This window comes from Syzygium oleosum, unplaced genomic scaffold, assembly GCF_021117445.2.
Source record: "Syzygium oleosum isolate NSW1041296 unplaced genomic scaffold, Sole_v2.1 Sole_v2.40, whole genome shotgun sequence".
Lineage (NCBI taxonomy): Eukaryota > Viridiplantae > Streptophyta > Magnoliopsida > Myrtales > Myrtaceae > Syzygium > Syzygium oleosum.
In genome coordinates, this window is record NW_026607524.1 from 2,035,622 (window position 1) to 2,061,236 (window position 25,615).

The 25,615-nt window shown below is 43.1% G+C and overlaps 1 protein-coding gene and 1 pseudogene across 1 annotated transcript; both read left to right on the forward strand.

The window, feature by feature from the left end:
* The first annotated feature begins 1,610 nt into the window (after positions 1-1,610).
* LOC130136006 (putative germin-like protein 2-1) lies at positions 1,611-2,889 on the forward strand (annotated as a pseudogene).
* A 9,907-nt stretch (positions 2,890-12,796) lies between these two features.
* On the forward strand, positions 12,797-13,432 carry LOC130135976 (uncharacterized). Its single transcript, XM_056305892.1, has one exon. The coding sequence runs from the start codon at positions 12,797-12,799 to the stop codon at positions 13,430-13,432; it is 636 nt and encodes a 211-aa protein (XP_056161867.1).
* The last annotated feature ends 12,183 nt before the right edge of the window (positions 13,433-25,615 follow it).

Here is a 25,615-nt window from a genome sequence, read left to right on the forward strand (position 1 = left end):
ACCAAAAACCCCAGGTGTATCGGTTTGTGATTTTTCGTAGTATTAATTCAATTTAATGGAGGGTAAATTTGTCACAAATGTACCAATTTGGGGTTTTTGGTGGTCAAAAAGTTAATTTGGGGTAAATTTATCACAAGTGTACCGATTTGGGGTTTTTCTTTGAAAATTTGAAAATCCATTTAGATCATCATGCATAGACAGCAAGTGTTTTTTTTTTTAACCATTTTGGCCAAACCATTAAAAAAGAAAATTCACATTTATCTTTTGTGAATAAAAAGTGTTACCATGTACAGACAGTTATTTTAATCCACCCAAAAAAATTTTATTTCCAAATAATAAAGCAAATGCCAATTTCTACTAGACCTTTCGCCTCACCGCCACTTTCATGCCCCCATCGGTAACCCGACTCTCAAACCTTTTATTTCCAAAATATAAAGCAAATGCCAATTTTACACTATATGTCAATTTCCACTAGACCTTTCGCCTCATCTCCACTTTCACGCCCCGTCCATAACCCGACTCTCAAACCTGTCCACGCAAGTGGTCCTGTTTGTCAGCGCAACTCTCACCCAAGTTTTCACATTGCTCACGTGCCACTTGAAATCCGAGCCAACAACCTTACCCAATCACTCGAGCTGCCTCATTGATTTGGGAATTTAGTCCATTGAGTCACCCATTCTTTACAGGCAAAATTTTAATGAAAAAATTGTTAACAATTAGAGCCTGGGTTAGGTCTGGGTCGAGTCGGGTGTCGCATAAAAATGAGTCGATATGAGTTAAATACATCAATTTGGATCGGATTGTATTTGACCCATCCCAACTCAACCCGACCCACCCATTTGACGGGCCTAGTTATGGTAGCGATTATAAATAATTGAAAAATGCCACCAGATGTGTGCCTAAAAAATCCATGTGGTAGTATTTTTAACTTAAAGTATGCTTTCAATAACTAATTGAATTAATGAAAACGAAAGCACATTGCTGATGTTGTATACACGCAATATCATTATGTAAAGACAACTACAATAACATAAATTCTAAACGCAAATGAAACCATCTCGTTCTCAATGTATGTATATGTGGTGCAACAATAAGCCAAAATGCGGCTATTATGAATAGATCAAGCCTTCCAATAAAGCCTCTCCTTTCTCATACACATAATGCATTAGCTGGCAAGAAAAGATAAAAGAGAAGAATTATATAAAGCGTCATGTTCCTATATCTGCGCAAAGGAAGAGAGAAAATTCTCGCAGCACATTTACTTAGCTCGCGTTTTCTTATACGTGTTCATGGAACAAAAGCCGAATGGGAAATTGAGAAAGAGAACTCATTTTTTGCTACGAGCGTGTACTTGGTCAAGGGACAACTTCGCTGATTAATTCTTCTTGCGCGTGAAGTTGCCTTCGCTCTCGATATGTCCACACACTATCATCGCTACTATGGAAGAGAGAACAGCGTCCATTCTGCATTTGGCAACACATAGCTTCTCTTTGAAAGGGACGGCCAGAATACAAGATGAGACTCTTTCTTTAGAAAGTGACCTCCTTCTTATATTTATCTGAATCTTGGTTGTCTTCTGCTGTTGTACGCATATAAATACTCGCGACCTCCTCCCAGCATTTCATCCACAGCAACAAACACAAGCCATCTTCATTACTCACGGAGAGACAGAAAAGAAGTCCCCATTGAAAGTTGAACTCGATCTCTTCATTTTGCGGAGACTTTTGCTTTCGGGGATGGCGAAAAGTGTGCTTTTGATTTGTTTCTTGGGTCTGGTATTTGCTTTTGCGGCAGCTGATCAAAGCCCTCTCCAGGATTTCTGTGTCGCTCAAGCTGGCAGTTCTGGTAATCAATGCATGTTTGTGAATGTGTGAAGAGTTTAGATAGTGCTTATGGTTTCCCTAGTAGAACTTTACCTTTTATAGTTAATACTGTAGAATGAGTCTGTCTATGTTAGGTAATCCGCTAGAGGCTTTCATTTGATAAAATAAACCCTTAACAGCATGCCTGATATAATTCAAAGAACGAAATCTTTCCCCGCAAAATAATGTAAACTACTTCTAGAGAAGGCTTTTTGATACTTTTTTCATATTTGTTGCCCCCTCATCTTGCAAATTTCATGTTTTACCAGCAAATACCATCTGCTGCTTCACTCATTCAATTTTTGTTCCTCACAATACAGTGCTCGTGAATGGCCTAGCCTGTAAGGACCCCAAAACAGTTCAGGCAAATGACTTCTCCTTCAGTGGGCTCCATCTTCCAGGCAACACGTCAAACCCTGTTGGCTCCAAGGTCACGCCGGTGACTGTGACCCAGCTCCCGGGGCTCAACACTCTCGGAATCTCCATGGCACGCATCGACATTGCACCATAGGGAATCAACCCGCCCCACACTCACCCACGAGCCACCGAGATTTTGTTAGTCTTGGAAGGAACCCTCGAAGTAGGTTTCATCACTTCCAACCCTGACAACCGCCTCATTTCCAAGATCTTGCGAAAGGGCGACGCGTTCGTCTTCCCTCAAGGCCTTATCCATTACCAGAGAAATACCGGTTTTGGGAATGCAGTCGCCATCGCAGCTCTCGGTAGCCAAAACCCTGGTGTCATTACAATCGCTAATGCTGTGTTTGGGTCGACACCCGATATTTCCGTAGACATTCTTGCCAAGGCATTCCAAATTGATAAAACTGTCGTTAGCCTAATTCAGTCAAAATTTTAGAACAGCAATCAATGGGAAGTATCGGAGGTAACGGTGTGTGAGAGTAAAGTCCATCAATTCGTTTGTTTAAGCTTGTGTTTGGCCATGTATCTTTCAAAATTCAACTTTCTTTCTGTTGATTGTATTTTCCAGTATCGTCCTTGAATGGTTTATTATTGTTTGTGACCCAATTTTTTTGTTATTTTGACCCAAATTTAAATATCTCTCTGCCATTGGTTATATTACATCTACGTGGCTTCCACATCATCAATTATAGGCAATTTAGCTGAATAAAGATGAAAATGTGCCACATAGACAAATCTGTTACTTTTTCATTGAGGAACCTTTTGTTCCATCGTATACATACTGTAGGAGTATCGTTTGAAAATACATGAGGTATCGATGTAACAGTGTCAAAATTGGAGATATTTCGTTGTAATATACGTAAGGTATATGTCAAAGTGAAATTAGATTTTTTTTCTAAAGGGTGCTTAAGCAAAGTGGATTTTCATGACCAATAGTAGAAAATGATTATTAAAATATGTCTCGAGTTTGAGTCCGTGAACGAAACCCGATTTGAGATAAATTATTATTTGTTTGGAAGTTTGAAATATTGAGCAAAGAAAGGTGGACAGATAATTTCTTTTTACTGGAATCGGCCAACGTATAAAAGAAAGATGCACTTTCTTGATTCAGTTGAAGTCACTGTGACGAAGAGGAAAGTCCAAGATGGACTTTGTCGACCAATCCCACGAAAGGCAGAAAAGGAAAGTCCAATGTTGGACCCTTGACCGTGAGTTTTATGGCTAACGTGTTAGAGAAATAAAAAGAAAAGGGAAAGTACAGTTGGACTTATTTCCTTATACAATTCGATGTTAACCTCTTGACCAATCCAATATTTACTTTCTTTTGGTGGTGGCTCATATAGCAATCTCAAGGGCTTGTTTCGTGCGAAATAGTTGATGTAAGTCCTTTTGAAGCACCGTTTCCTCTCTGAGTGCCGTGGGTCATCCATAGGTGCTGGGTGCTTGGCATTGGGTTCATAATTTTGTTCGTGAAATTACACCAAGAATTCAAGTTTTAGTAGCGATTAAATATTGTGGTAAGATTTGTGTATAATTCTTTCGCGTGATTGAGAGATTATATTGTGAGGAATTGTGGAGCTAAACGTTGCGTGAGTTATTGGGTGTAATTGGGGTTTGGGAAATACTAAGAGTGTTTGAGTAACTCGAGTGTGGTTGTAATCTCTATTGTGTCGCTTGATTTATTGTAGAATTTTGTGCTACTTTCCCCGTGGACGTAGGTCAATACGACTGAACCACGTAAATCTTGTGTCCGATTTATTTTCTTGTTCTGTCAATTTTATTGTTCAATCGCTTGGCTTCCGCAACAATTGGTATCAAAGCCTGGCTTGGCTGAGTTGAAGCAAATCGATGGCAACAAAAGAAGGAAAAGTGAAAATTGATAGATTTGATGGGAAGGATTTTGGTTTCTGGAAGATGCAGATTGAAGATCATCTATATCAGATGAAACTGCAATTGCCCCTGTCTAGGGAGAAACTAGAGACGATGAAGCAAGCTGACTAGAAATTGCTGGATAGACGAGCTTTGGATGTTATTCGGCTGACGTTGGCTCGTAACGTCGCGTTTAACATCGTGAAAGAGAAGACCACTGCGGGTTTGATGAAAGCCCTGTCGGACATGTATGAGAAACCCTCTGCGATCAACAAGGTTTATTTGATGCGATATCTGTTTAACTTGAAGATGAGCGAATGTGCGTCAGTTGCTGATCATATCAATGAATTCAATATGATCGTTAGTCAATTGAGTTCAGTTGAGATTGACTTTGAAGACGAGGTACGTGCTTTGATTCTATTATCCTCATTGCCTGATAGTTGGAATACTACTGTTACTGCTGTTAGTAATTTATTTAGGTCAACAAGTTTGACATTTGCTGGTGTTCGAGATTTAATTCTGAGTGAAGACATCCGTAAAAGAGAATCTGGCAAATATTTATATACTGCTTTAGTAGGTGAAATAAGAGGAAGAACTGATACTTGTGTTAGCAGAAGTAGTATAAATATGAATAGACGAAGTCAGTTTAGGATTGGTGGTATTGTCTGTTGGAGTTGTGGCAAGAGGGAGCATCTTCGAAGGGATTACCTTAAGCTGAAGAACGAGAAGGGTAAAGGAATTAGAATTGAGTTTGCGGATGATGTTACAGCTATAGTATAAATAGAAGTAGTATAAATATGAATAGACAAAGTCAATCTAGGACAAGCGGTATTGTCTGTTGGAGTTGTGGCAAGAGGGGGCATCTTCGAAGGATTGCCTTAAGCTGAAGAACGAGAAGGGTAAATGAATTAGAGTTGAGTTTGCGGATGATGTTGCAGCTATAGCAGATAGTAATTTGGATAGTGCTGATTTTGTCTTGTCTATCACTGATGATTCATCGTTTTGCAGATGGATTATGGATTTTGGTTGTTCTTTTCATGCTACACCAAACAGGAATTGGTTTACTACTTATCAGTGCATGGATAGTAGTAAAGTGCAGTTGGGGAACAACTTTAAGTGCGATGTTATTAGTATTGGTAATGTTAGAATCAGAATGCTTGATAGTATTGTGAGGACATTGACTGGAGTGAGGCATGTTCCAGAATTGAAGAAAAATTTGATTTCCTTGAGTGCCCTGGATTCAGTTGGATGCCGGTATTCTTCAAAATGTGGAGTTTTGAAGGTTCTTCGAGGTTCTATGGTAATAATGAAGGAATCAAGCACAATGGTCTGTATGAGCTTCAAGGTGAGGCAGTAATGGAATTCATTGCGGAGACATTGAATGCATCGGTTCGAGAGTCTGAATTGTGGCATATGCGTTTGGGGCACATCATCGAGAGAAGCCTGAAGGATCTAAGTGAAAAAAATTTGCTATGTGGTTTTATGGCTAACGAACTGAATGTATGCAGGTGATGTGATTTAGATCAACGGTGGAAAGTGCAGTTCAATACGGTTGTCAGAGAAACCACGGATATTGCATAATTAATTCACTTGGATGTTTGCAGGTTTTCTCGGTTTCCTTCGAGGAAGAGTGCCAGATTAATGCTAACAGTTGTTAATGACTACTCGAGGAAGACTTGGGTATTTGTGCTAATGCACAAGTTTGATGCTATTGTCAGGATCATGCGATTAAAGGCTTTGATCGAAAAGGAGACTAGTAAAATGATTAAGCGGGTGTGGACTGACAATAGTATGGAGTTTTCCTCGGAGCTGTTAAATGAATTCTGTATGAAGGAAGGCACAGTGAAACATCGCACTAGTGCCAATGAACCACAGCATGTTGCAAAATTGATGAACAGAACATTATTAGAGACGACCTATAAAATGCTCTCTAGTGCTGGTATGGCAAGAAGATTCCTGGCGGATGCGCAAAGTATGATGAGCTACCTGAAGAATAGATCCCCATCAACTGCGATTGAATGTCAGACTCCCGAAGAAGTGTGGTCAAGTAACATTGCTGATTATTCTGCTCTTAGAATATTTGGTTGCTTATGTTATGTTCAAGTTAGTGATGGTAAGCTCGATAGAAGGGCAAGAAAGTGCATGTTCCTAGATTATGCACAAGATGAGCGGGGCTATAAGTTGTGGTGCCAGGAATAAAATTCACCCGTTATCAGCAGAGAAGTTACATTTGACGAGTCTCCAATACTTTTGGCTAGGAGTGATTATAGCAGTGTTTATACGGATCTGAACGGTGTTCAGCTTGAGGTGGAGTTGCAACCATAAGCTCTTGAGGTAGTGAGTACTAACGAAATAATCGACGTAGATGGTGCTTGAAGCGAGATGGAGTCTGTAGAGCTAACAGTTGCAGTAACTGCTGATATTGACAAGGTGCGTATTCAATCTTTTGACAGATATAGATGCAACGATGGTTTTGCTTTATTTGCGGTTGAGGAGATTATATCAAAAAATCCTTGTGGAGCAATTAAAGGTGCATGTAGAGTTGGTGTTCTGATGAGATCCACGGTTATGGCGAAGTTCAAGCGAGGCTTAGACTTGAAAGACGTTTGTGGCAGTTGAGCCCATTGGTGTTGTGGGAGAGTAGTAGTGAAATTCTAACGAAGTGATTGTAACTTGGCTCAAACGTTGAGCCAAGATAGAGATTGTTAAAATATGTCTCGAGTTTGAGTCCGTGATCGAAACCCTATCCGAGACAAATTATTTTTTATTTGGAAGTTTGAAATATTAAGCAAAGAAAGGTGGATAGATAATTTCTTTTTAGTGGAATCGGCCAACGTATAAAAGAAAGATGCACTTTCTTGATTCAGTTGAAGTCACTGTGACGAAAAGAAAAGTCCAAGATGGACTTTGTCGACCAATCCCACGAAAGGCAGAAAAGGAAAGTCCAATGTTGGATTCTTGACCGTGAGTTTTATGGCTAACGCGTCAAAGAAATAAAAAGAAAAAGGAAAGTACAGTTGGACTTATTTCCTTATCCAATTCGGTGTTGACCTCTTGACCGATCCAATATTTACCTTCTTTTGGCGGTGGCTCATATATCAATCTCAAGGGTTGGTTTCGTGCGAAATAGTTGATGTAAGTCCTTTTGAAGCACCGTTTCCTCTCTGAGTGCCGTGGGTCATCTATAGGTGCTGGGTGCTTGGCATTGAGTTCATGATTTTGTTTGTGGAATTTGTGATATCCCCAATTTGGACCACGTCGACCAAAGGAAAATTGCCATGAAATTGGCGAGCAGATCGATTCGAGGGTCAATCATGGATCGGCCGATATGATCGGAATAGGTATTTAAAGGATCGGTCATGGTTCGATCGAATGATCGTCTATGGATCGGCCAAGGAATTGATAATGAAATGACTTCCAGTCACGCAAGTCGATTAGAGTGATTTAATCATGGATCGACCATTCAACCATGATGGTCGGTAGTGGAATGATCCCGGGCATCTATGGATCGACACCGTGCGGGTATGTATTGATCTCGGGTGATTCCGCTCGGCCATGCATCAGTCGCGGGCGTCCATGGACCGATTCCGTTGTGTTCGATTCCACGTAACTACATAACAACCGAGGGTCGACCATGGATCATTGATGCTTGAACATAGACCAGTCGCAAATCGGCCATGGATCGTTGCGTTGAGTCGGGTAGACCATGGCCGAGTCGTGTGCTAGGCCAAAAGCCTTGTGGCTTGGTCGTGGATCGGGCTTTATGCTGACCTTGCAAGCCAGGCCTTGTGCCCGTCCATGGACCAGTCGTGTGCCCATTAACGCCACAAGCCCGCCTAGTGCCCAACTGTGTGCCAGTCATTGTGCTTGACACTTGTGTCAGGCCTTATGCCTATCAGTTCCGGCCTAAACCTAGTTTCGTGTCAACCAGACTTGGCCAGGGCCATGCATTGTGCCTGGCCGTGAGCTAATGCTTATGTATGGTCCATGTCCCAGCTCTTCACTCGTGCGGCCCAACCGTGCGCTCGGCAAGCCAATCGTTTGGCCCGGCTCCATGCCCATGCAATTGGCCCTATGCCGTGCGACCGGCCAGGTACCTGTGTGGCCCGACTGTGTGCCCGGCCCTACGCTCGCGCGACCAGGCCGTGTACCAAGCCTTGCACCTGGTTAGACCCGTCCGATCAGGTCATGTGCCAAGACATTCCAGCTAGTTTGGCCTTGCGCCGTTCAGCCCAGTTTTTGGCTCGATTGTGTCCAATCATACTTGGACATATTATTACACCGAACCTCGGTTCCAAATGGGATGGTCGATCGTTTATGCACTTGAAATACCTAAATTACCTTAGTTGCTTATTAAGTTAAGCCTTAGTGAAAATTTAGTGTCCAAAGGAAGGTGTGCCATTAGAATTAATAAGAACCCCCAATTATTGAATGTTCTTGAGAAGGCCACATGGTTCACGCCCGAGAGCTTCTTGGAACAAGAATGTAAGTTGACTTGACTAGTTGGCCAATAATGGAACCTGTCTTACAAGAACCAATAATGGAGACCAACCCCAATAATAGAGCCATGGACCAATAATGGAACTTGTCTTGTAAGAACCAATAATTTTGGAGTCTAGAGGGATGATTCACGCCCAAAGGGATTTCATGGGCTAGAAGACAAATTGACAACTTCCTTTGTAAGTTGTTACTAATTGAACTTGGCATAGAAGACACCAATAATTGACACATAACCAATAATTGAGGTGTCTTGAGGAAGACACCAATAATTGTGTCTTGAAGACCAAGACCAAGAGACTCACGCCCTGTGACATTTTGAAATTCGACTCATTTTTCAGGATTTATGAAATGATTGTATCTTCGATGCACTTTAGTTAAATCTCACTCGGAATTGATCACTCTTGAGAAGACTAACCATTAGGGAATGGCTAGCTAGGAATCAAGTACGTAGACCTAAGAACTTGGCCGTAGATCGATACTTCAACCATAAGGATTGACGAGGGGATATTTTGGGCCATTATGGACCGATTCAAGGATGGTTATGGAACGATTAGCAAATATCGTATAATTGGATCGCGAGTGATTCCGATTGACCATTGTACGAATTTCGAACGATTCCAAACCTAATCCAGATGATCGCGTCAATTGAAACTAGTGATTGACCCTTGTAATTACATGACAACCGAGGTCACCATGGCTCGAGTAAATTTAGATGTGGCCCGATATCAAATCAGCCACGAGTCGATACGCGTAACTCCTAAAAGCCGCCCGTTAGTTTGAGATGCACTAAAGTTGCATTTAATCGAATTTGACCATTACTTGGAATCCGGACTTGGGAATCGAATTTCTCAAAAGCCACGACTAATTCATTGGACGATGTCACATTTGGCGTGGCCAACCTTAGGGCCACTCGGATTTGTTGAAAAAGTGAAATTTGGATCGGGAGTGGAAAATGACCATTTTGCCCCTGGGATTATTTGAATTCGTTTGAAAGGTTGAAGGGCAATTTGGACATATGGGTTTTCCCTCCTTTGGCCGAAATTCATGGATAGGTATGTCCCTCCCCATCTTGCTTATTTATTTTGTGTGTCATTTAGGAATTTTGGGAAAATAATGTGAGGAATTATGTAGACCCTTGGATCTTGACTTGGAGAAAGGGATGGAATGTGAGCCCTTGGATGTGTGAGTAGGGGTGGGTGATGGGGTTTTTAGTGGGGTTAGTAGAGAAAAATCTGATTAAGTCTTCTCTCTCTCTCTCTTCTTCTTCTTCTTTTCCTTCATGTCTTCTCGCTTCTTCCGTTTCTCGCTCGCTTCACTACCGCTACTACTGTTGCTTCGTTTGTACTTTTGCTTATGCTTCTGCTTCGTTGCTACTGCTGCTGCTTTCGTTTCTGCTTCTGCTCCGCTGCTGCTGTTCTGGCGACCTTGTTGCTGCCTCTTTCCCTTGAGTCATTTTTGTCTAGACTCGAGCTAAGTGGTTTCCTAACCCTTGACTAGGCTAAGGGGTTACTAATGGACATGTTAGGAGTTGATTCATGGCTGTGGATAGTTGGTTTAGTGGTTAGATGAGCTTGAATTGCTGAATGGTTCATGTTGGTTGATTCTCGGATTCATTGCTGCTATGCGTCTGTGTTTTTCTATTTTTGTGGAGATCAATATGGACAGAATTTGAGGAAGTGTTCTTCATAAAAGTTGACCCTAACATCTTGAAGTATGTCATATATTAAATATGGAATTTTTGGAGATCGTTTCGGGGTATTCGGGAGTCCATTTTCGGACCCTCAATACTCTGATGGAATTACTATTCACCCGACCGCGTGTCTTTCTGAATTTTTATAAAATTTTCCAAACCTCTTTTTAACAAAATTCCTTCATAAAAGTTGTCAATGACACTTGTGTCTATGCCATATAAAAATTTGAAGGTGTTCCAGGGATATTTGGGTACTGATTGAAAGGGATTTCTAAGGCCGAACTGTCTGCTTTGGTGGGCTAATTTTTTATCTAACTTTGGGTGATAAAAAGGGGTGTTTACAGTTGGAATTGGATTTCGTATCCTTCATGAAAAATGTTTATCAAAATGTTTTTAATGACATATCCAAATTTCAGAATTTTTGGAGTTTAATTACTATTTATTTCAAAAGAGTTTTTTAAGTCAAATTCTGTGCAAATTTGGTTTCTCTCTCTCGGGACCCTTTCGATGTAGTTGTTGCACGTGAGGGAGTGACTGATTGTGAATGTGTGTTCATGGCTTTAATTGATTGAACCGTGGCTGATTTCGTGGGCATGTAAACTGACTAATTGTGAATGTGTGTTCATGGCTTTAATTGGTGGAACCGTAGCTGATTTGGTGGGCGTGTAAACTGATTTGCATTGCTGGTGATTAAGCACATTCAAGTGATGTTCGAGCACGTGAATGACATGGAATTGAATGGTTCATGTGGCGTGTGTGATCACCTAAGTACCCTGATGCATGTGTATGTGTGATCACTTAAGCCCTGATGCATCTTTACGTGAGGATTGAACCCGTCCTGAGGCGTGTTACGCAGGACGATGCCCGGTTAAGCCAGAAGACTGCCAGCCTGATGCGTTTTATGCGGGTTGTGCCATGGGCCTGATGCGTGTTACGGTGGTCGTGAATAATCTGAACGGAAAAGCGGGTGTGTGTTGTGCATTGGTGTATGCAGTGTATCGAGATTGAGATGTGATCATGTTCGGATTATCGCCGGCAGACGTGCATGTGTAAGTCATATTCGGGATTGTATGTGTCTGTGAGTTATTGCTACATTATTGCGATTTGACTAACATGCAGAGCTTGTGCATGTTCCGAGATGAAGTAGGGATGTCTGTCTTTGTCTCGTCATGTTGATTGTTTGAATCTCATGTTTAGACTTGTCCGGGAGTATGCGTTGGCTTATGCGGGGCTTAGGTTGTTCGCTCATTGAGACTCGTTCTCATTGTTGAATTATAAACATTTTAGAACCCCGAGCCTTATGATGATGTGGAAGATCCAAGGACACTGCCAGGGTACCGCGATGATTGATGATGGGTCTAGTGGCTCGTCTTTTGAGGAACCCTCTTTTGGTATAGGGAAGTTAGGCTACCCAACCACCACCCCTTTTTGTTGAACGCTGTTTGATGTTAGTGGCCTAGTGTAAGGTTGTGTAAATAAATATTGTAAGTATGCCAAGTGTATGAACATGTTTGTTGTTATGTGTTCAAGCGAGTTCTCTACTATACCATCTTGTGAATTGTTGTATGGGGTGTTTGAATTCATTTCCGCTTGTGCATGATCGTTAGTGTTTCTCTGGGTCAGCGACGAGTCCTGGGGACCTAAGCGGGATGTTGCGTGCACGTCGGGTTCGGGATGTGACATCCCCGTTGAATTGGTATTAGAGTAAGGTCAGCTCGATCCAAGTTGGTCGACGCCTGGAGTGATAAGGAGCGTTGACCTTTGGGATAGTTAGTTAGGGAGACCTTCGCAAAACGCATGTATAAGTTGTGCTATGAATGTTCAATGGGTATCTGTTTGTGATCGCTGGATGATTCTATGCTATAACATTTAAACTGTAGATGCGGCAGGACTTGAGGTAAGTGCACGAACCTTGTTAGTTGTGACCTTGTGCTGCTTGTGGATGGTTGCTTGCTTTGTGAATTGTTGTTGTGATTCACTACCTAGGACTATATACTTGAAAAGTTGGCCTAGGTCTCTAATTCCTGGATGGAATTATAGCAGGTAGGTGAGTGGTGTGAACCTTGTAAGACTGAGCAACTGAGGAAGAGGGACAAGAGGCTGATTGGATCCGCTAGCTAGAGTGTTAGAGGATCCCAGAGTGGACGGAATATTGAGGGCACTTGAGGAGATTGGAATTTTAATGGGTAGACAGACCCAAGAGCGAGCTGCTACTGCTACTGCTGCTGTAGAGGCCGCTGTTGCCGCCGCCAATGGGGCTAATGGAAATAATGGGAACCCTGGAAACAATGAGAATAATGGAAATCGCCAGATGCATCAGTTGGTGGAATAGTTTTTAAAGCTAAAGCCTCCTAAGTTTGATGGGAAAGGTGATCCCGAGGCTGCTTCCCTCTGGGTCGAAGAGTTGGAAAAAGCGTTTACGCTATTGAGGTGCACAGACGAAGAAAAAGTGACCATGGTGGTGTATCAACTTCAGGGGAATGCAAATGACTGGTGGAAGGCCACCCGAGGTAGAGTTTTCCCTACTGACACGGCCCAGAACTGGACTGCTTTTACTGAGACCTTCAATGGAAAGTATTTCTCGGAAAATGCCCAGGAGCAAAAGATGGCTGAATTCTTGAGACTTCGTCAAGGTCAGATGACTGTAGACCAATATGAGGCAGAGTTTGCAAGGCTATCCAAATTTTCATCGAAGATGGTAGAGGACCCATTGGATAAAGCCCGGAGGTTCCGAGATGGGCTGAAGCCAGACCTCCGTAGTCAATTGATACTGTTGAATATGAGGGATTATAATGAGATATACGAACGGGCTCAAGCAGTGGAACGAGATATGATAGAGAGAGCTGCCACTTCTGGATCGTGGTACGCCCCGGTTAGGGACAACCACCATTTTGGAAAGAAACCTATGGTGGGAAATAGGCGCTTTGTCTCTCCCATCAGAAAGAATATCGGGAAGCCGGCTCACTACTCAAATGCTGTATGTCGGAGATGTGGAGGTAGACACGGAAATGGACCTTGCCCAAGTAGGGATGGAGCGTGCTTTGGATGTGGTGGACGAGGTCACCAAGTGAGGAACTGCCCTAACCGATAGGATGGGTCGTCTGTGCGGCCGCAACTGCCCCGTAATGGAAACCATATTGGAGCTGCTCAGCCGACTAATCAAAATAGGCCGCTGGTCAAGGAAGAGTGTATGTTATGGCAAGAAGGAAGCTGAGGATGTGCCTGGCGTGGTCACAGGTACGGTCTCTCTTTGTGATCATGTTGCATATGTTTTGTTTGATCCAGGGGTGTTACACTCGTTTGTATCTGAGCAATTCGTTAAATTGTCTAGAATTGAACCAAAACCGTTAGAAGTTATGTTATGTGTTACTACTCCGTTGAATGATAATGTGTTGATTTCGTTAGGATGCCCAGGCTGTAAGATTGTTATTGCTGGTAGGAAGAATTTGATTAATCTGGCTATCTTGGCTATGTTTGATTTTGATGTTATTATTGGTATGGATTGGTTGGTCAGACAGAGGGTTGTGATGGATTGTGGTAGCAGGGTGATTCAATTTAATCCGATTGACCATCCTAGATATGAATTTGTGGGAAACCGAGGAGGAACCTCGATCTCCTGGATTTCGTCGCTTGAGGTGACTAAGTTGTTAGATGAAGGATGCCAAGGTTACTTAGCGACTGTGGTTGATTCCTCGATCGAGGAGTCGAGGCTAGAGGACATAGCCGTGGTGTGCAATTTCCCCGATGTCTTTCCTCAGGAATTGTCGGGATTGCCACCTGAAAGAGAAGTGGAATTCGTAATTGAGTTGGCACTTGGGACGGAACCTATATCTAGAGCACCCTACCGAATGGCATTGTCAGAATTGAAAAAAATTGAAGGTTCAGATGTAAGAACTACTAGATAAGTGGTTTATTTGTCCGAGTGCGTCACATGGGGAGCACTAGTGTTGTTTGTAAGGAAAAATGATGGGTCATTACGCTTATACATTGACTAATGGTAGTTGAATCAAGACCGTTAAAAATAAGTATCAACTGCCAAGGATAGATGACCTATTCGATCAGTTACAAAGGGTATCGGTGTTCTCTAAGATCGACTTAAGAATTGGTTACCATCAATTGAGAATCAAGAAGGAGGAGAAATCGTAAACGGCATTTCGGACGAGATATGGGCACTATGAGTTTACAATGATGCTGTTCGAATTGACTAACGCCTATGCAGCCTTTATGGATTTGATGAATAGGGTATTCAAGGAATTTCTAGATCAGTTTGTCATCGTATTCATAGACGACATTTTAGTATACTTAAAGAGCCCCGCAGAGCAAGAGCTACATTTGGAAAAGGTTTTACAAACTTTAAGAGAACATGCACTCTAAGCTAAGTTCAGTAAGTGCGAATTTTGGCTCAATCGAGTGGCATTCCTTGGACATGTGATCTTTGGGGAAGGAATTTCGATGGATTCGACAAAGATCGAAGCCGTCATGAGTTGGCCAAGACCTACAACAGTAACCGAGGTTCGAAGCTTCTTGGGTCTGGCGGGTTATTATCGGCATTTCGTGGAAGAATTCTCGGCGATAGCTACTCCTTTGACGCGTCTACTGAAAAAGGAAACAAGGTTCGAATGGACGGATAGGTGTGAAAGGAGTTTCAAAGAGCCTAAGTAGAGGTTGACGACCGCGCCAGTGCTGACAATACCATTCGGACCTGAAGGATATGACATCTACAGTGATGCATCGTTAAAGGGACTAGGATGTGTGCTAATGCAATATGGAAGAGTAGTGGCATACGCATCGCGACAACTGAGACCACATGAGTTGAATTATCCGACACATGACTTGAAATTGGCAGCAATTATCTTCAATCTTAAGATCTGGAGGCATTACTTGTGTGGAGAGAAATTCCAGATTTTTACGGACCATCAAAGTTTGAGGTACCTATTTTCCCAAAAGGAATTGAACATGAGACAGCATCGTTGGATGGAACTCCTTAAGGACTATGATTGTGATATTTTATACCACCCTGGAAAAGCTAATAGAGTAGCGAACGCATTGAGCCAGAAGACAAGTATCGCTCACATGTTGGTTAAAGAGTGGACCTTGTTGGAGGGAGCACGCGATTTGGAGTTTAAGTTTGAAGTGAGTAATCTCTCAAGTTTGACGACGACATTGTGGATTGAACCGGAAATCCAAATTAAGATTAAGGCCTTACAATTTATGGACTCAGAGATTTAGAAGATTCTGGAGATGGATGCCACCAAAAGGAAATCGGACTTCCAAGTATCCGAGGATGGAATTTTGAAGTTTTGTGGGCGATTGTGCGTACCAAATGATGCGGAGCTTAAGGAGGAAATCTTGGCAGAAGCTCATCGTAGTAATTATAGTATTCATCCAGGCAGTACGAAGATGTATTAGAATTTGCGTCAGCAATACTGGTGGAACGGAATGAAAGTGGATGTAGCCAAACACGTGGCAAAGTGCCTAACGTGTCAATAAGTGAAAGTGCAGCATTGCAAGCCTGGTGGACTGTTGCGACCATTGGAAATCCCAGAATGGAAATAGGAGCATATCACCATGGATTTCGTCATGGGTTTATCAAGAAGTCAGAGAGGTCACGACTCAATTTGGGTTATAGTGGACAGATTAACCAAGTCGGCACATTTTCTGGCAGTGCGAAAGGATTTCGCAATGGACAGGTACGCCGAGCTATATATGCGACAAATAGTCCGTCTCCATAGAGTGCCAGTGACGATTACGTCAGACAGAGACCTTAAGTTTACAGCCACATTTTGGAAAAGTCTTCAGACGGCTATGGGGATGAAGCTACAATATAGCACGGCCTATCATCCGCAGATGGATGGTCAGTCTGAGAGAACAATTCAGATGCTCGAGGACATGTTACGAGCCTATGTGATAGATTTTAAAGGTGGATGGGAAGAACAGTTGCATTTGGTCGAGTTCGCCTATAACAACAGTTATCAGCAGAGTATCAGAATGGCACCGTTTGAGGCATTGTATGGCAGAACTTGCAGAACTCCAGTTTGTTGGGATGAAATTGGGAAACGAAGCATAACGGGTCTAGAGCTGGTAAAACAATCAGTTGAGGTAGTTAAGATCATCCGTGACAAGCTTAAGACTGCTCAGAGTCGCTAGAAGAGTTATGTGGATCGGAGACGTAGGCCTTTGGAATTTCAAGTGGGAGACCATGTCTTCCTTAAGGTGTCGCCAATGTGACAAATGTCCCGATTTGGCAAGAAAGGAAAGTTAAGCCCAAGGTACGTAGGTCCGTTTGAAATTTTAGAGAAGATTGGAACTCTGGCCTATCGACTCGCCTTGCCGCCGAATTTGTCTCAAGTTCACAATGTCTTCCACGTGTCCATGCTGAGGAAGTACGAACCGGATCCGACTCACGTGCTGAACTATGAAGAAATAGACGTGGATGACATGGTGTCGTACATGGAGAGACCTATTTGGATAGAGGATAGAAATGAACAAGTTTTGCGGAACAAGACAATCCCGTTGGTTAAAGTCGTTTGGCAATATCACGGTACCGAAGGAGCCACATGGGAAAGTGAAGAGATCATGAGACGTCAGCATCCCTATTTATTTGAGTAGTGTAGTTGGTTGTAAATTTCGAGAACAAAATTTTTGTAAGAGGGGGAAGAGTTGTGACATTCTGAAATTCGACACATTTTTCGGGATTTATGAAATGATAGTATCTTCGATGCACTTTAGTTAAGTCTCATTTGGAATTGATCGCTCTTGATAAAACTAACCATTAGGGAATGGCTAATTAGGAATTAAGTACGTGGACCTAAGAACTTCGCCGTGAATCGACACTTCGACCATAAGGATTGACGATGAGATATTTTGGGCCATTATAGACCGATCCAAGGATGGTTATAGAACGATTAGCAAATATCAATTGGAATGATTCCATTGTATGAATTTAGAATGATTCCAAACCTAATCCGAACGATCGCATCGATTGGAACTAGTAATTAACCCTTGCAATTACATGACCACCGAGGTCGTCATGGCTTGAGTAAACTTAGATGTGGCCCGATATCAAATCGGCCACGAGTCGATACGCGTAACTCCTAAAAGCCGCCCGTTAGTTTGAGACACACTAAAGTTGCATTTAATCGAATTTGACCATTACTTTGAATTCAGACTTGGGAATCGAATTTCTTGAAAGCCACGACTAATTCATTGGACGACGTCACATTTGGCGTCGCCAACCATAGGGCCACTCGAATTTGTCGGAAAAGTGAAATTTGGATTGGGAATGGAAAATGATCATTTTGCCCTGGGATTATTTGAGTTCATTTGAAAAGTGGAAGGGCATTTTGGTAAAGGCTGCCTCCATGCTAGCCGAAAATATTAGACAAGAATGCCCCTCTCCATCTTGCTCATTTATTTTTGTCATTTAGAATTTAGTGGAGTTGACCAATGTGAGCCATTGGATCTTGATGAGATTGTCTAATTAATCCTGAGCCCTTGGATTGAGTCAGGGTGGGGGTAGTTGAGTGGGACTCAAGTCACTTAACTCACCATCTCTCTCTCTCTCCTCTCTCTCTTCTCCTTCCCCGCCGACCCCCACGCCGCTAACTTCCCCCTTTTCTCGGCTGACTCCACCAACTCTTCGTCTTCTTTTCCTTCTTGGCTTTTGCTCCTGCTTCGTGTCTTCTGCTTCTTCCGTTTTTGCCTCTGCTTTGTTGCTCCTGCTGCTACTTCCGTTTCTGCTTCTGCTTCTGCTTTTGCTTCGCTACTGCTGCTTTCGTTTTTACTTCTACTTCTGCTTCTACTTCGTTGTTGCTGTTTTGCCGACCTTGTTTCTGCCCCTTTCCCTTGAGTCATTCTTGTCTATACTCGAGGTAAGTGGCTTCCTAACCCTTGACTAGGCTAAAGGGTTACTAATGAACATGTTAGGGGCTGATTCATGGCTGTGGATAGTTGGTTTAATGGTTAGATGAGCTTGAATTGTTGAATGGCTCATGTTGGTTGATTCTCGGATTCGTTGCTGCTATGCGTTTGTGTTTTTCTATTTTTGTGGAGATCAATGTGGACCGAATTTGAGGAAGGTTTCTTCATGAAATTTGACCCTAACATCTTGAAGTATGTCATATATTAAATCTGAAATTTTTGAAGACCTTTTTGGGGTATTAGGAAGTCCATTTTCGGACCATCGCCACTCTGCCGGGTTTAATGTTCACCCGACCGGCGTGTCTTTCTGAATTTTTATAAAATTTTCAGACCTCTTTTCAACAAACTTCCTTCATGAAAATTGTCAATGACACTTGTTTCTATGACATATAAAAATTTCAAGGTTTTCCAAGAAGATTTGGGTACTGATTAAAAGGGATTTCTAAGGCCAAACGGTCTGCCCTGGTGGGCTAATTTTCGATCTGATTTTGGGTGACAAAAAGAGTGTTTACAATTGGAACTGGATTTTGTGTCCCACATGAAAAATGTTTATCATGATGTTTTTAATGATATATTCAAATTTCAGAATTTTTGGAGTTTAATTACTATTTATTTCAAAAGAGTTTCGATTACTGTGCAATTACCAATTTTAAGCCTGATTCTGTGCAAATTTGGTTTCTCTTTCGGGACCCTTTTGATGTGGTTGTTGCACGTGAGGTAGTGACTGATTGTGAATGTTGTTCATGACTTTAATTGGTGGAACCGTGGCTGATTTCGTGGGCGTGTAAACTAACTGATTGTGAATGTGTGTTCATGGCTTTAATTGATGGAACCGTGGCTGATTTGGTGGGCGTGTAAACTGATTGATTGTGAATGTGTGTTCATGGCTTTAATTGGTGGAACCGTAGCTGATTTGGTGGGTGTGTAAATTGATTTGCATTGTTGGTGATTGAGCACATTCGAGTGATGTTCGAGCACGTGAATGACATGGAATTGAATGGGTCATGTGGCGTGTGTGATCACCTAAGTACCCTCATGCATCTTTACGCGGGGAAAAGATATTAAATTATGTAAGAGAGTGTACGTGTGATCACTTAAGCCCTGATGCGTCTTTACGCGGGGATTGAACCCGTCCTGAGGCGTGTTACGCGGGACGATGCTCGGTTAAGCCGGAAGACTGCTATCTAGCCTGATGCATTTTACGTGGGTTGTGCCACGGGCCTTATGTGTGTTACGATGATCGTGAATAATCTAAACGGAAAAACGGGTGTGTGTTGTGCATTAATTTATGCAGTGTATTGAGATTGAGATGTGATCATGTTCGGATTATCGCTGGCACACGTACATGTGTAAGTCATATCAGGGATTGTACGTGTCCATGAGTTATTGCTGCATTATTGTGATTTGACTAACATGCAGAGCTTGTGCATGTTCCGAGACGAGGTAGGGATGTCTATATTTGTCACGACATGTTGATTGTTTGAATCTCGTGTTTAGACTTGTCCGGGAGCACGTGCTGGCTTATGCGGGACTTAGGTTGTTCGCTCATTGAGACTCGTTCTCATTGTTGAATTACAAACATTTTAGAACCCCGAGCCTTATGATGATGTGAAAGATCCGAGGACGCCGCCAGGGTACCGCGATGATTGATGATGGGTCTAGTGACCCGTCTTTTGAGGAACCCTCTTTTGGTATAAGAAAGTTAGGCTACCCAACCACCGCTCTTTTTTGTTGAACGTGGTTTGATGTTAGTGGCCTAGTGTAAGGTTGTGTAAATAAATGTCGTAAGTTTGCCAAGTGTATGAATATGTTTGTTGTCATGTGATCAAGCGTGTTCCCTACTATCCCGTCTTTGTGAATTGTTGTATGGGGTGTTTGAATTCGTTTCCGCTTGTGCATGATCGTTAGTGTTTCTCTAGGTCGGCGACGAGTCCTGGGACGTCGCACTATTATCGACCTAAGTGCGATGTTGCGTGCACGCCGGGTTCGGGGCGTGACACGCCCAAGGCAAGAGAAGTGAGTGATTCACGCCCAATTGAAAGAAGATAAGGACAAGTGAAGCTATCATTGTTATCTTAGTCTTAAATGACCTAATAGGATATCATGACCCTAGATTAGAGACTTGTGGACCAAGTTGGGAATGAGTGGCCTTAAATGAAGGATTGAAGAAGAAGATTAATGATGGCGGGATAAGGACACTAAGAGTGCCATAATTTTCATACGGTGCTCACTTGAGTGTCATAACTTTTTTTGGCTCACTTGAGTGCCACATTAGAGTAAAATAAATTATTTGAGTGCCACTTCCGGCGAAAATAGATCACTTGAGTGCCATTTCCGGCAAATGAGCTGACGTGGATTTTTTAATTAATTTTTCATCCAACATGGATTTTTTTAATGTTATTTTATTTTATTTTTTGATTTTTATTTTTCTTTCTTATTATTATTATTTTTTTCAAGATTGGTGAGGGTCACCGGTGACCCTCGCCGGCGGCCGCCTCGCCTGTGGTCGAGAAGGCTCTCGCCAAATCCGGTGACGTCGCCTCGCCCGCGGCCGCGAACGCCCTTGGCGATGCCATCGTGACCTCACTGGTCGCGGGCGCGGCGGTGAAGGCTCTCGCCAGATCCGGCGAGGCCGCCTCGCCCGCGGTGGTGAAGGCTCTCGCCAGATTCGGCGAGGCCGCCTTGCCCGCGGCTGCGAAAACCCTTGGCAAGGCCATCGCGGCCTTGCCGGCACAAGCGAGGTGGCGAGGGCCTCACCTGCAGCGATGAAGGTTTTCGCCAGATCTGGCGAGGCCGCCTCGCCCGTGGTCGACGAGACAGCCTTCGCGGCGTCGCCCACGGTCGGCGACGCCGCGACAGCCTCGCCCACCACCGGTGACGCCGCGACGGCCTCGCCTACCGCCGGCGAGGCCGCGACGGCCTCGCCCAGGGCCTTCACAGCCAAGGGCATGGCGGCCCTCGCCCAATCTGGGCGAGGCCTTCATAGTCGGCGAGGGTTGCCGGTGACCCTCGCCGGAATTGAAAAAAAAAATTGCAAAAATAAAAAAAATTCAAAATAAAAAAATTCAAAAATATATATTAAAATACTGTCCACGTCAGCTCCGGCGAAACCACGTTAGCTCCGGCGAAGCCACATCAGATTTTGCGCCTGCCAAATGGCATTTGGCACTCAAGTGAGCCAAAAAAGAGTTATGGCACTCAAGTGAGCGCCATACAAAAGTTATGGCACTTTCAGTGTCCTTATCCCAATGATGGCCAAAGACTTTCAAGACCCTTTCATAATTAGTTTAGATTTTAGCTTCTTCTTCATAAAAGGCATTGGTAGGCCACCTTATAAATAGAAGTGTCCCCACTTAGCCTTATTTTTTCCTCACACCATCATCATCTCCCACGCCTTCCCCACCACTCGGCCAACCCCTTGCTCACGCCACTCTCTTCCTCTCTCACGCCACACTCGTTCTCCCTCATGCCGACCACTTTGTTGGCTCTTGTTCCCCACACTTCTTTGGGACCACTTCTTGGTCTAAGTAGTGTAAGTAGATTCCTAATCTCAGGATAGGAAGTTGTGATACATTGTTGACTTGTGTCTTTACTCGAGCCTTGATAGGGACTTGCTTGTTGTTGCTTGTGTGCTATGTTGTTATTGCAAGTCATAGTCAAGAGTCAAGCATGACTCGATCGCGAAAAAGGGAACGTATGTATTGTACGCACGGTATGACGTTTGGACCAAGACTCGCTTGACAAAAATTCGATATTGAGGCGTATCGAATCCGAGCTAAATATGGTTTTGTTCAACGCTTGGCGCGTCGGATCAAGTAACGGGCCCTAGACCGTGGCTGACATATTAGATGACTTAGGGTCATTGTCCATGAATATCATACTTACACCCATGCCTTCGAGCAACCTTGTTTGCATGGACCACTAAAGAAAGATAAGGAATCGGTTTGATTGATTCTTGTGACACATGGACACACGAGAGACTAAAGCCGTCTACAATAGATTTTGAGACGTTGCCCGATGGATTTCGAAATGCCTGGTGAATTACGGATGCCCGATGGATTTTGGAAGAACTAATGGATTTCAGTTAAGAATTAATGAATCCCGTGTGTTTGTTCTTGCTTGCATTGCTTGTGTACCATGCTTGATGTTCTCTTGTGTGATGCATGTGCCATGGATTGTACATAGGCAAGGTAAATGCATCTTTGCTATTAATTTGTCATCGACACCGGGGTGGTAAGGTTGGACGCATGTCCGACGATTGTTTCCTCCTAATTTGAAATTAGTGGAGACTCACTTGCCTTGTTTTTCCTCAGATTTGTAGGATGGCGGCTCCGCCTATCCTCTTCGGTGTTCCGGTAGAATTAATAGTGGATGTCATGGATGTGGTAGATGTGGAAGAGGATAGAGCCTACCGAAAAATGATTTCTCAAGTTATGGTCGATGAAGGACTTGATAGCCTCGTTTCTCATGAGTATGAAGCTTCGTATATGTGGACGGAAGGCGGATTGTTCGGACCCCTCTAAGGGTTCAATGGCCCTTTTTGGTGGTGCCAACGGACCGGCACCCGGGAACGCCATAAACGGAGCATAGGTGGCGGATCCGACTCGAGAGGGACCGAGCGCATTTCGAGAAGAAGCTTTTTGGGAGAACCTTTTTGGAAGGAACCACGGTAGCGGTGATAAGGTAACCCGACCGTATATGTTATAGCGGATACACGAATGTGAATCGGCACGTAAGAAGAAAGGGCATGCAAAAATGTTTGGCTTGTAATATATATATACCATCATATAAATATAAGGTTTGATCATAGTGTTTGTCTTAACCCCGTTGTTTGTTTGATCTTGTTGTGATTGTCCCAAGTTTATACTTCCACTTGTTCGTAACGATGATATAAAATTGAACGGGATGTCGCAAAGTGAGCCACGGGTCACGGTCTTGGCCGGGACGTGATAGAATTACATCAAGAATTCAAGTGTTAGGAGCGATTAAATCTTGTGGTAAGATCTGTGTATAATTTTTTCGCGAGATTGAGAGATTACTTCGTGAGAAATTATGAGACTAAACATTGTGCGAGTTATTGGGTGTAATTGGGGCTTGAGAAACACTAAGAGTGTTTGAGTCACTCGAGTGTGGTTGTAATTTCCGTCGTATCGCTTGATCTATAGTGGAATTTCATACTGATCTCCCCATGGACGTAGGTCTCTACGACCAAATCACATAAATCTGGTGTCCGATTTATTTTTTTGTTCTGTCAATTTTATTGTTCGATTGCTTGGTTTCGCAACAAGGATAACAACATTGCTACTCTTCAGTCGATTACCATAGTAACTCCATTGTGGAATTGAAGTAAATATTTGGATGTGCGCACACAATCATACGGAAAATTTCTTAGATGATCGGGGTGCATGTAATTCAATATATATAAACCCTTGATATTAATATGTCCCCGCATAAGACCTATATGATTTAAAAATTGAGATGCATTGAGTTTCCATGCATCCGGTACACCCAAGAATGTCTTGTGCATGAGAGAGAGAGAGAGAGAGAGAGAGAGAGAGAGAGAGAGAGAGAGAGAGAGAGAGAGAGAGAGAGAGAGAGAATAGTGACTAGGGGTGATCGGTTTCAGGGTGGGTTGAATCCTATCCTAGAACCTAGAATGGGACCGGGCAAGGTTGGTTCCCAGTTTGTGGAACCGGCCCACTTGATCTTGGTAGAGGTGAGCATGGTTCTAGGTTAGAACCTAGAACCGAAGAACTGGATCGATGGAAACTTGTCCGCTTCAAGGTTCCAAAAATTGGCGAGCTATTTTCAACAAATAGATTCTAAGTTCCAAAAAATGATGAAGCTATTCCAACGGGGTATAGGAACCTAGAACCTTTCACTCCTAAGTCTTGGAACCGAACAAGTTATATGGGTGCAAGAATCGAGTTGGTTGAATGTTGAGCGAAAAGTTTTGTTCAATCAATGTTTGGTGAGATTGAAAAAATAAACATACAACAATACATACACATAAATTTTTCAAAAATAATAAGGATAATTCCCGCGTCGGCTCTATGTGACACTCGCCCAGGCACTGGCAATGCCACGTGGCAAGCTCACTTGCATTTATAGCATCAAGTGGTGGCGCACCCAATAGACGCTCGCCACTTGGTACTTCTAGTGCGAACCAAGTGCTGCATCAACACTACGATGGCATTTGCCGGCACCTCGTTGACACTGGGCTAGGCTAATGTTCGCCTGCATAGTGTAGGCCTAATGTGGTCATGTGAGTTAGTTGCTTTGGCGACTCGTGGGCCTATACAATGTAGGCCCATCGCAGCTCAAGGCCCCTTTAAAGCACGGGACAACGCATTTTCAAATTGGCCCAGCGTCCATGTCGACCGATAGAGCGGCCCAATCGCTTGGTTCAATGGGCCAATCGCCCAGCTCAGTGGCCCAATCACCCCGGTCAACGGCCATTAAACCCAGTTCAACGATTCCAAGCTCTTGCTCAGCAATTTTTAAGACTTTTTCATCATTTCCCTTTTGAGTCAAGGTTTCCCCTATAAACAACAAGCATTGCACTTATTATGTGAACCTTGACGTGTATGCTTTCATGGAAAGTATCGAGTTCCTGTGTCCATACCGAATACCCAATTTTGGCATTTCATCAAATAGCCAAGTGTGCAACCTTAACACATATGGATAGAGCCTCTTTATTCCTCACGAGACATGAAGGATAAGAACTTTCGCAAAAGGCTATTATCATGCTATGGATTCCCACAGGCTAGGGAATGGGAACATTTATAGGGGGTAAGTGGACTTCCGTAAGATTATTATTATTTTAATCGTGAAAGGGTGGAATCACGTCAAGAATTTCGCCTGGCTCTTCAGTGGAGAATTGAGTCCATCCAAGAGTTGCCCCCTCTTTATCCTCACGAGAATGTCAAGCTCATAAGTCAAGCACATTTTGGTGCCGCTTCCAGAGGAGCCACGCAATTTTCTCATATAAAAAACAAAATCACTTTATGGCCATAAAGCTCATCAGGACAGGAAATATGTGAAACGTTGAATTATACCAAGAATCAAAATAAAAATGATGGGGCAATCCGAACTTGAGATTCGATCAAATTTTGCAATCAGCCAAAGAGGACATTCTCTATAAATACCACCGATCATCTACAGCTTTATAGTTGTGAAGTGAATTGGCGAAGTCTTCAATGTCCCTCAAAGGATTCCGATATTCCAACAGATAGGTTGGAGGATATCGGGATTCCTTTGTCGGACCTTGAAGGCTTACACCATGTTTATGAAGAAAAATGGAACCCTCGAGCGAATTGGCGGAGTCCTCTATACCCCTCAGAGGCTTCCGATA

Excerpts from the sequence above, each read along its gene's own strand:
- LOC130135976 (XM_056305892.1), top strand. The coding sequence starts at position 12,797 with ATGGTGGTGTATCAACTTCAGGGGAATGCAAATGACTGGTGGAAGGCC.